This window comes from Desmodus rotundus, chromosome 1 (genome assembly GCF_022682495.2).
Source record: "Desmodus rotundus isolate HL8 chromosome 1, HLdesRot8A.1, whole genome shotgun sequence".
In the NCBI taxonomy this organism is placed as follows: domain Eukaryota; kingdom Metazoa; phylum Chordata; class Mammalia; order Chiroptera; family Phyllostomidae; genus Desmodus; species Desmodus rotundus.
Window position 1 is genome coordinate 64,149,410 of NC_071387.1, and position 12,346 is coordinate 64,161,755.

General features: G+C 37.7%; 1 protein-coding gene across 2 annotated transcripts in view; it reads left to right on the forward strand.

Moving 5' to 3' along the window:
• Nucleotides 1–5,557, forward strand: part of CNTLN (centlein) — a 268,014-nt gene extending 262,457 nt beyond the window's left edge. For both annotated transcript variants that reach the window (XM_053924685.1, XM_053924690.1), the window contains exon 26: nt 4,072–5,557. In XM_053924685.1, the coding sequence (XP_053780660.1) occupies nt 4,072–4,173 (102 nt within the window). In that variant the 3' untranslated portion in view covers nt 4,174–5,557. The remainder of the gene's footprint in view (nt 1–4,071) is intronic.
• The last annotated feature ends 6,789 nt before the right edge of the window (nt 5,558–12,346 follow it).

Below are 12,346 nucleotides of genomic sequence, written 5' to 3' on the forward strand. Positions count from 1 at the left end.
AATGAACAAATAGTTAAAATATATAAATTATGAAAATTATTAAATAACAGAATTATGAGTGTAAGGTATGTATACCTGTTTAAAACAAATAATATACATTTATAACCACAATATGGTTCTTTACTTGGATTTGTGTAAAAACCCTCAGCCAGGAATGGCTAGAAAATACCTTGGTTTTGGTTTTATTGTTGCCTTATTCTCTGTTATTTGCTAATCCTTTTCTGAATTTAATTCAGTCCCTTGTAGTCCACTTTGTCCCAATAAATTTTCCTGTACAGGGACAATATCAAAAATTCTGTCTTTCTACCTTACGTTGAGAATGTAGAATATAGACTTCTGGTATTTTAGCTTTAAATATCCCTGTTGCTTTTAGTTGCTTCAGATCTTGCAAATGCTGAAATTTAAAATGGCTCTTTCCCCAGTGCCCTCTGCAAAATATGCTTACCTTCTATGGAATGTATTGCAATATGGCAGGGAAAAGGGTTTTATAAATCTCCCTGGCTTTTGTAAAAAAATGAAAAATAAAGTAACTTCCAGCCTGAAGGTTGACTGAAAGTTTCTCATTTCAACTCTGAACATATTTACTCTGTGGCTTTCTGTGCTGCATTATAACACACACCCTCTCTCTCACAGTTTCCCTGGCTTACGTATATAACCTACCAGTTCGGTCACCCACACAGGCTTCTCACATCTGGCTGAAATAACAAAAGTTTAAAATTCTCCATTCAGAGTCTTGCTGGGATTTTTTAAAATTTAATGATTTCAAGCCTATTTTCATGTTTCCAGGGGAGGAAAAAGACATATGTGATTAAATGTTAAAAGGTAAATTTTATATTATGTGTATTTTACCACTGTAAAAGATCGGGGCCAAAGTAAAAGTGAAAAATTATAGCCTTTACCAAAGTTCAGGAATAGCAAATACTGCCTTTTCTGTGAGTCAGTTTTCAGCGGAACTCTGGTATGTACATGTATATCATATGTGCCAATTATCAGCAGAACTGATATATGTCATATGTGCCAAAAATACAAGCAACATTTAGGAAACAACTCAATATTCAGTGCCAAATTAAATTATAGATAAATTGTTCTTTCTGATATCATTCTTAGTTATTTTAACAAGTTTAATCTTTCAATTATAAGATAATAGACTGTATCCTATCTATTTAAATATGTGTATAATATATATGTAAATACATAATGTGAACTGATATGTGTTTATATATACATTGTATATGTATAAATATCCACACTAAATTTTGTACCATTCATTTTACAATAATCAAAATAAATTGGCCTCTTTTAAGTCTGTCTCACTAAATCACATTTTTTGTAAAAGTAGGTATAATACATAAAATTTAATATCTTCACTTTCAGCCTGATTCAAACTAGGTTGAAGTCATTTGTATTTTAAAGTGATATCTATTTTTTTGATAATAGTTTTCAAACCAAAAATAAGAATGAAAATGATTAAAATGTTAATCTTGTCCTGTAGTTTTAAAAAAATGACCCTTATTTCAGTGGTTTTTTTAACACAAAAATTTTTATAAGTTTGTATCATTAGGAGTACATTCCAGCAGTGCTGAGGCTCTGAGTTATATAACTGTATGCTTTATATTCATGATCTCTAGGCTTTGTTCTGTTGCCCAGGTGGCTCTCAAACACCTGCAACCATCATCTCATCGTACCTTTATACAGAAACACCTCTACGTGAAGCCACAATTCGTAAGCTTAAGTGATGAATTTGCGATTGTCAGTGGCTTGCTAGTTGCTAAAGACAAACATCTGTAGCTGTTTCCATGTAAGAGAAACTGATAATCTGTGAAAATCAGGGGAAAGCCCTCCATTAATGAAAACACCTTTTACGACAGGATAGCAAGAATGACTAGAAGACCCACTTTAATGCTGCAGTGTAGAGAAGCAGAACTCTCAATTATTATTCTGATGTCCCATTTGAATTTTCATACTAAGAAATCTCACACAGTATCAACTCTTCACCTTTTTATTTTTCTTCTTATACTAAAGAACTCAACCTTGTGTCACGCTACACTGTCATAATTAGAAGTATCGTTTCCCTTTTTGATGCAACACGAAGAGTCAGGCAGGCTTTCTGGACGTCGTATTTCCTGGCACATGCCACCCAACATGAAACCTGAGGCAGCATAATTGTTGGGTTTGTTGTTTAAAATATATTTGATAGGGCAAGTGAGAAGGGATCTTTGCTGCCGGCCCATCAGGTTGCCACTTCAACTCCAAAACCCTCCCAGTGGTTGTGAGAGGGGTGGAAGAGTGGTTGTGCCCTCTGTATCTGAGGGAGTGCTAAGGAGGCTGAGCCTCTCCAGGTCACAGGGAGGTGATTTAATTGACTATTAACTTAATCTGGACTCCAAAGTACTAGAAAGTTCAGGTCTTATTATTGTTTTAAAATATTTTATTAAAAAAATATGGCAAATAGACCATGTGAATTTTTAAAGCACTTTCTCACAGGTCATATTTTCCGGTGTAGTTCCAATTGTAAATCTATCAAATCTGCGTTCTCTTTCATTGACTCGGAGATGCACTGTCCCTGAATTTTCACATTGCTGAAACTGGGATGTGTATGAAGTGTGGGTGTAGTCAACTGGTAGAGTTTTTATCCCAGAAAAAGCTGTTTAAAAAAAAAACAATGTGTGTCTCTTATATTCAACTGTATCTTAGAACTGAACATATGTGATGTTTTGGTGTCTTGTGCTTTCTGTTGTGGTAGGTTTCCTGTAAGACAAATATGTAAAGCTCCTGATACAGACTGAAGATACAGTCTGTCCAGACATAGACTCCGACTTCCTTAAGGAGAAGGCGATTCACTATAAAGATAAGAAGGCAGTTAAACTAGAAAGTTATTTAGGATCTGATACAATTCTATGGACCAGCTTTGGTCTCTGTTTCTCCTTCATGGGCTGTGTAATCTGTTTTGTGTGTGTGTGTGTGCATGCCTTTCTGGGCTGTTTTCACTGCTGCTGGCCTCTGCTTTCTTTTTCACTCCAGTTCAAAGTTGGAAAAGAACCGTTCCGGTTGGTTTAGCTAATTGCAATCACCTTAGCTGAGCCTAGTGGAGCTGAACACAGCTAAACAACTCATACAGAGGTGTCTTCTGTCAGGCGCTGACCAGTGATACAGTCGGCCGTCTTCCCGGCCCTAAAAAGGACCCGCTGCTACTTCTCCCTAGGGAAGCGGTCTGGGCATGAGAAGCATTCTCATTAATAACAAAAGTTTCCTTTCCCTGGCTAATCAAAAGGACAACTCCAAGAAATGACTTAATGAACTTATTAATTATAAGCCTATTGTGTGAGACTAGATAACTGGGAAGAAGGACAACAGGAAGTAGATAGGGCTGTGGGAGGTACTTGGGGAACATTTCGGATTGGATGAATTGGAGTTCTATAGGCCACCCAGTGAAGCAGAGGGCACAATAAAACTTTACTAGGAAAGTTATATAAATTATGAAATTTAAAAATATACTCTACATTTCATAAACTCAGCAGTTTGCAACATGTGTATTACACTTTGATATGCCAAACAAACTTTTTTATAACAACTTAATCAATGAATATACTTTTGCCATTTTTTTCCTCTGAAATTTTCCCCTACAACCTGAGATATTCGGCTCAAACACAGACAAGGGTATTGATAGATCTCTCTCATTCTCCTGTGAGTGATGAACATACAGTCCTACTCCTGTGGCCTGTGGGCCCTGGAGATGGCCGTAACCTGCTATTGATCAGCTGATTGGAGATAAATGGCTTAGCTGCTTGTATTGCAGATTACATCATTAACATGGTCAGTAAACCATGAATGGTTCAATAAGGCGTTTATCTTTTTTCATTTTACTTCAGCTCTTTTATCATTTTTATTATAAAAGACAAAATTACCCACACTAACCAGCAGGATCAGTTGAAAAGAGACTCAGTAGGATACCATTATGGTTGCAAAGTTGCAGACAGCTGAGTTCTAATGGTTTAATGATATTTAGGATATTTTTTGCACTGAAGAAAATATAGAGTTTTGATCATCTTTTTTTCTGTGTTTCTCTTACAGCTTCCTTTTGCCTCATATTTACTACAAGCAGTACTGGAGAAAATAAATGAAAAAAAGAAACTGGTTGAAGTGTATTTCACAATTATGAAAGATATTAGATGATATTACAATGAAGAAGTTTTCTTCAAATGTGAAAACTTTCTGTGTGGTGTGATTGGAATACCTGCATTGCAATCCCGATACAGTATCTGCTCCAACTATCAATATTCAGGTTCGATAGCAAAATAAGAAGTCTCTGAGACTAATTAATTGCTGAACAAGGGAAACTAATTAAGTGATAGCCATTTGAAAGGAAATAGTGTAGCGTGTGATTGTGGAATGCAAATATTGCCACAAACCAATGCAAACTTAAAAATGATTTTTCTTCCAGTGCATTAGAAGAAATTAGAACAAGCCTGGCACACGCAGATCGGTCTGAATATAAGAAGAAAAAATGTAAACTGAGGATTTAATCTTTTAAGTTTTATAAAGAAATGACTTTTTACATGAAACTGCTATGAATGGCCTTAAATCATCCAGTGAGCAAAATGTTTGCATTGTAAGCAAATAGAAAATGATGCAGCATAACTTAAGGGTGACCATTTAAGGAAATAACTTGTGTGGTCCAACTATATTTGTTCTGAATATTCTGGATCATATAGGAGATACTGTATTTTCCTAGAACTATTTTTAAAAAATAAATACATTTTTTCCTTCTCTCTCTCTTTTTTAAAATTCATCATTCTTTGTGTGGTCATATAAATTAGCAAGGGACCACAAAACCAGTGTATAAAACTAGTCTAAATTCTACTGTAGTCAACTAATTAGAGTTCAGTTCTTAACAATGATGTCATCCCTGTTTGGTTGCTTTAATTCACCAAGCTTGTGACTGCCTCCAGCCTATCCTTGCTAGTCTTTCTTTCTAGAATACTCTGTACTCAATTTTTCTCATGACTAGCTCCTCACCATTTAGGTTCATCTTACGTGTTCCTTCAGATAGGCAATCCCTGGCCATTTTACTATTTGATTTTCTTTTACCAGAGTTATTTTATCTGTTCACTTACTTTCTTGGTATTCTCCTCCACCCTCAGAATAGGCCCCATGAGGTTAAGGTGGAGGTTGGCAAATCTGGCCTGCTCCCTGTTTTTGTGTGGCCTACAAGCTAAGAGTGGTTTTTATATTGTGAATTTTTTTAAAGGAGAATAATGTTCTGTAGCATGTGAAAGTTATATAAAATTCAAGTTTTAGTGTCCATCAATAAAGTTTTATTGGAACACAGCAGCCTCATTCATTTACGTGTTGTCTGTGTTCGCTTGCACACTGCAGTAGTGGAGACGCGTGGTTATAGCAGAGACTGTGTATGGTGCACTCATCACTTTGCACTACTGCTTGGCACCCTGCAAATTACTGTGACACAGTTGTGACTTGACAGCATTTCAAGTGCCACAAATACCACCATACTGCAATTTTTTAAATGCCAGTGTATACCCATCATGTCAAAACAAGAAAAGAGATTAAAAAATGGTTGTCAAATGTCAGAGTCGTAGTAGAGTGTGGATTATTTTGCTGTTGAGTTAGACGGCAAAGCATTGTGCTGTTTCCACAGTGACACTACGCCTGATATAAAAGGATTCGGCGCGTGTCAACATTACACAGCCATAGTGCATTGTCGAAGTCGGGAGACCGACACTCGTGCAGTACTGTTAGCTGAATGACAGACCACATATGAATGTCACAAGATTTTACGTTCACTTTTTGGGGGGTATAGTTTTAGGAAATGTTTTCACATGTGTAGATTGTATAATCGTCACAGAGTTTTTCCATCAACACAAAGAATACACACACACACACACTGTCTACTGGTTGTTCCTCTGAAGAACCCTGGCTGATACGCCAGGTTTGGGCTATTGCATGTAAAATTACTCTGACCATTCATGTATAGGTTGTTGTATGAACAGAAGTTTTCCTTTCTCCTGAATAAATGCTCATGAGTGTGATTGCTGGGTCATGGGCTGTGTTTTTAACTTGGTAAGAAACTGCAAAACCGTTCTCTAGAATGGCTACCCCCTTGCACAGTCCCACCTGCAGAGTCTGAGAGATCAAGTTGGTCTTCGCCCTCTTTGGGAAGCGGTACTCGTATTTTTTATTTTAGCCATTCTAACAGGCATGTAATGGTAATATTTCTCTAAGTTTTGTCCTCCCTTGATCACATTGATCATGTTTTGGGTTTTTTTTTAATCTCCAAAACCTGCATGTGTGGCCTTTCAGAAAGTATGAGCTGATAGGAACAGGTGATTAGGGTTGTGTGAAGTACATAACTCTTTTCTCCAAGCCAATTACCTGAAAAAAGAACTCCCAGTAATTACAGGTTTTACAAGGAATTTGTACAACACTGGTGTACTTGTTACCTATTGCTCTGTTACACATTGCCCTAAAACTTAGCGGCTTAAAACAACATTAGTAGTACCAGTCTTTGGGTAAGGGATATGAGCACAGCTTACATGGGTTCTCCGACACTAGGTCTCGGGAGGCTACAGTTGTATCAAGGCTTAACTGGAACGGCTCTGTGTCCTAGCTCACTCAGGTAATTGGCAGGATGAAGTTCTTTGCAGGCTGTTAGATTTTGGGCTTCGGCTCCTTGCTAGCTATTGGTAGAGGTTGACCTCAGTTCTTTGTGCCATGGGTTCTTCCTATGGCAGTCTGCTTCATCTCACACACACGGAGGAGATTTCAAAGGAATGAGAGTAACAGGACGTGGAGATCATTAGGAACCGCTCCAGGAGCTGCAAGCGTTTAGGCAATCTAGATGAAGGGGAGCCTGTTGGAGAATTTGCCTTGAAGCCATCTTTGCAAGGAAAGCGTAGATTTTACTTAGAATAATTTTTGTCTGTGGTTGTTCGGGGAAGGAAGACAGAGTTCATGGGCTGCAAAACTGCAAATACCTCTTGGCACCACCATCATAGGACTTGAAGAGAAGGAACCCCTTTCACCGAGAGTGGAGTCCATTTCGTAAAGGTGCTTAACGGATGAATTTAAGGAGCTAGTTAATTCTCACCTCTAGATTTCCACAGCAAACAAAATAAAACCAGTGCCAGAAACCCACAAATTTAGAAAACCATAGGAGTCCATTCTATGACTCTTTCTTACGTTTGAACCATAGAGGGCTTGAGATTCAGGACCAGAGTAGAACAAGCCTTTGGCCTCTCAAATACCATACCAATGACCTGGGAAGCCTTCTAACAAAATAAACAGTTAAGGAATACATTTCACAACATATATTTGTACAATATGCTCATATTACTGGAAAAACACCAGAATCTAATTAAGATGACTTTTCTCGTTATAGTATGTCCTTGTATACTGTTTCAGTATTTTCCAACGGACATGTATTTCTCTTTCAATTTAAAGACAGTTTTTATAAACTCTTTTTAAACCATCCCTGAAGAAAAATAAAGTGGAAATGGCAAATTATCTAGAAAGTAATGGAAATGAAAACTTTTTTTTTATCAAAAACCCTGTGGGACACAGCTGAAGCTGTATTTAAGTGAAAATGAGTAACTCAAAGCATTTATCTTTTAAAAATGAACTGAAAATAAACTAAATGTGCAACTTAACAAATAGAAAAGAAAAATAAACCTAAAAAAACTAGGAGGGCCCTGACTGGTGTGGCTCTGTTGGTTGAGTGTCGTCCCGAAGGGTGCAAGGTCACTGGTTCTGTCCCTGGTTAGGGCACAGGCCTAGGTTGGGTACGTATGAGAGGTAACCACCAATGTCTCTCTCCCACATTGCTGTTTCTCTCCCTCTCTTTCTCCCTTACTCCCCCAGTCTCTAAAGTAAATAAATAGCCCTGGCTGGTGTGGCTCAGTGAATTGAGTGTGGGCCTGTGCTAAGTAAAGGGTTGCTGGTTTGATTCCCAGGCAGGGCACATGCCTGGGTTGCAGGCCAGGTCCCCAGTAGGGGGCGTGTGAGAGGCAACCACACATTGATGTTTCTCTTTCTCCCTCCCTTCCCTTCTCTCTAAAAATAAATAAAATCTTTACAAAAATAAATAAAATGTTTTTTACAAAAGGAAAGTAGGAGGAAAGAATTCACGAAAGTGAAATTAACTCCAAAAGAAAAACAACTTAAAAAGACATAAAAACAAACCTGTTACTTATAATTTAGTTAACCCTGGCAAACCTAATTAAGGATAAAAGAGGAAGATGAAAACACGCAACATTAAGAACTGTAAAAGTTATAAAAGACATTTTAAAAATTATAAAAGAATATGCACAACTATATGTCAGATCTTAAGGAACTGTATGACTTTCTGGCAAAATATAAATAAACCAGGTTCACTTAAGAAGTGATAGAAAGTCAAATAAACCATTCCATATAACAAATTAGAAAAACAGCCAAAGATCTGCCGTTTAGAAAAGCTGCAGGCCCTAATGATTTTATTGTGAAATCTACCCAGCCTCACAAAACAGATGATTCCTGTTATTTTAACTATTCACAGAAAAAGATGAGAAGATCCCAGATGTCTTATTTATGAAGCAAAGATAGGCTAAATGGCAAAGCCAGATAAATATAACTGAGAAAGAGAACTATAAATCAACATTATTTACTAGAAGAAATATAGATATTCTAAGTAAAAAATAGAATTCTAGTTATTCAAATAACAGCCTATCTGGCCAAATTATTTTCAATCCAAATATAATGATTTGGAATATAATTCATTATACCAACAGAATAAAGGAGAAAAATACTTGATTTGACATATGATAAAATTCAACAACCTTTATAAAGTAAATTTTACAGACAAATGATAAGAAAAGTAGAAACTGAAAAGGCCAGTAGACATATATAAAGATACTGAACCTCAAATGGAAATAAAAAAATAATTTTCACCTCTCAGAGTGAAAAAAATTCAGTGCTGGTGAGTGTGTAAGTGAGCTCTCTCACATATGGCTGAGAGAAAATGTGAGTTGTTAAATTTTTGCTAGATAACTTAAGGTATCTGCTAAAAAATTGGCCAGAAATGGCCCTTTTGGGAATCTGCTGTATAGAATAAAAGCATAAACAAATAGGAATAAATATATACAAATACTTTGTAGAGACAAAAAGCAATAAAGGATTTCAGTGCCTTTCAGTAAATGGTTGACTACGTGGTGAACATCTTATCTATGGCTCACTATTAAATAGAATGATTTAAGTCTACACACATTTTATCTAGTGGAGTGACCATTTGCATATATGAAATTTCATTCACCTACAAGAAAACTGACCTTTTTAAAGTATAAAATTTAGTGCCTTTTAGTATACTCACGAGTTCATGCAACCATTCACTTGAAGAATATTTTCATCACCCTCAAACAAACCTCGTAACCATTAGCAGTCAAAACGCTGGAAAACTAACACCAGGAGCGACCCTCAACTACCCCTGGCAGAGGTGGTCTGTACATACGCCTCCCCCAGCCCCTCTGAGACAACTCTAAGGCACACATTTACATGATTTCCCCTTTGGGATTAAACTCGAGTTTTTCACAATGTTACCTTCTGTGGTAAGGCATACTTTATTGGTTATCTTTGACTTTTTAAAGAAATTTTTATCGATTGATTTCAGGGAGAGGGAAACGGCAGCAGGAGGGAGAGAGAGACATCGAAACATCAACCTTTTGGCTTATTTGTGCATTCATTGGCTGTTTCTTGTATGTGCCTTGACCGGGAATCAAACCCGGATCCTTGGCATATCGGGAGAATGATCTAATCAACTGAGCTACCCAGCTAGGACCTTGTCTTTGACTTTTCTTATATTTTCCTTACTGCAGTTTCCTGGAATCATCTCCCCAGTAAACTTGCATTCAAATCTTTGTTTTGAGGTCTGCTTCTGCAAGAACCCAGCTAAGAAGGCATGTCAGAAATGGTAATAGGAAGCAGATTTTCAGGATGGAGTTCTGGGATTGTACCGTTCACTGTCCAGGCGACGGCAAAGACCCCAGTATGGGCAGTAATTGGGGATGACGACCCCACATGCTGTAGTATCAGTCGCTGAGACTGTGGTGAGCTGGGAGGGGATACAAGCAGGAAAGGGTGCACTGCCATAAAATGTCTAGTATTTGAAAGAGATGGAGATATAATAAGGACACTAAAAGTGGGTGGCTACTATTAAGTGCTACTGCGGCATTGAAGGAAGAAAATGCCAGTCTCTACAACAAGCCAGAAAATGTATTTGGCACCATTTAAAGAGATTTCATCTCCTACAAAAACAGGACATGACAAGACTAGAAATGAGGTCCTGGATCTGTTTGTAACAATTGACCAAAAAATAAAATAAAATAAAATTTAAAAAGTGTGTGTGTGAATACGTAGTCCAGACAGCTCTCATGCATTTAAAAATCTGATGCCCCAGTAAGCCTCCTACACACGGTCCCCTGCACATAGTGACAGGGAAGGGGTGGGATGCTGAGAACGAGGCAGGAGATGTCAGAGTAAATGCAGTTGAGGATTCTGAACTCTCAGATTCCTCCGAACCCTCTGGCCTCACAAAAGATGCCCCCTCTTCCTTTGCTGAAGGAGGTCAGCCCTCCTTTGCCTAGAGACCAGGCAAAGATGTCACCTGAGCCAAATGTCTTTCAAACTGATGCTTGCCTTCCTCAGGGTCTTTCCCTTTGCTGCCACTGCTCGGAGGTCAGTAATGACTGTCAAGCAGAGGATGGCTCAGCTGTGGAAGCGCTGCCCAGGCTTCAGAATTAAAGAGACATTTGACGGAAGAGCTACAGAATCTAGCTAAAATGATACCAGCAAAACTGGGAGAGCATACCTGAAATGGGTCTTGAGGGTACTAAACAGACTATAAATCCAGATATGGAAGAGTGTGTTGACATGTGACAGTCTCCTATAACTCATAATGTAACAACTTGTCAAGGACACCTGGGACTGGTCTTAATGTGCTATGAAACTGACTCTTTGAAACTTGGGAAAAAGTGATAGCCTATGGCAAACTAAGTAGAGGTGCCATCGTTATAACTGCAAAGCCTAATGGACCAGAACACAGCCGTCCATCCTGAGCTGGCTGGCCGAGCTGGCTGTTGGAGGGCCCACTGAGTCGAATGTTAGGGTAGTGTCATTTTTTACAGTAGAATCACTTGTCTATGAAGGCAAATCCATTAGTTTACCTGGGCAAGTCAATTATTTTCTGGGTGTTGCAAAATAGCAAATTAACTGCCAGTGAAGTTTTACAAACTGTGGCCCTATCACATTTAATGAACAAAAGTGTTTTGATATATTAATTGTATGCAAATAATTCTTAATAGTTTGTCCCTTTTTTTTTTTTTGGCCTTTCTCCAAAACCTCATTCCTACTTTAAAGTTATATATTTTTTCCAAATCCTCCTGTATTCCATCTAGGACCAGCTATATAGCTTTGCTCTATACATTAATTTGAATCTATCTTGAATTATTTTATGTGTTATATGACATAAAGATCTATTTTTTCCAAATTAATAATATCTTTTCCATCACTTAACCTTTCTTTCCCCAATGTTATGAAGTACAGCCTTCATAATATACTGTCTCAAATGCACGTGGTTCTGCTCACCGATTCTCTGTTATGTGTGACTGACTCCTTGTACTAATAGCACTCTGTTTAATTCTTGTTACTTCCTGACATCTAGTACGATATATCTCCTCCAGTAGTGTTTTGTTTGTGTTTTATTTTTGGAAGCCTCTTACTGTGCAGTTTCTTTCCCAGATAAAATTTTAATTAAAAATTTTATTGTAGTAATTGTGGATTCATGTGCAGTTCTCAGAAACAACACAGAACTCATGTACACTTTACCCAGTTTCTCCCAAATAACAATGTAACGGTATAAGATGTGTACTGTTAGAACTGGGATACTGAGAGTGATTCAGCCCACCACTCTGACTCGGTTTCCCCGGTTTTACTTGTATGCACGGTGCGTGTGTCTGCGTGTAGCTCTACACAATTTTATCACGTGCTTAGACTCAGGCATTCACAGCCGCACTCAGGACAATGGGTGGCTCCATCATTACAATGATCCCTCGTGCTGCCCTTTTATAACCACGCTCCCTTGCCTTCAACTCCCCTGCCTAAATCCTTGCAACTATTAACTTTCCTCTGTTCTAAAACTGGGCATTTCAAAAGTGTTTGATCAGAGGAATTTCGGTATGTAACCTTTGGAAGTAGAATTTATAACTTTTTTCATTCAGCATAATTCCCTGTAAATGCATCCAACTTGTATGCATCAATCATTTGTTGTTTGTATTGCAAAGTAATATCCCATAATACCGATCCA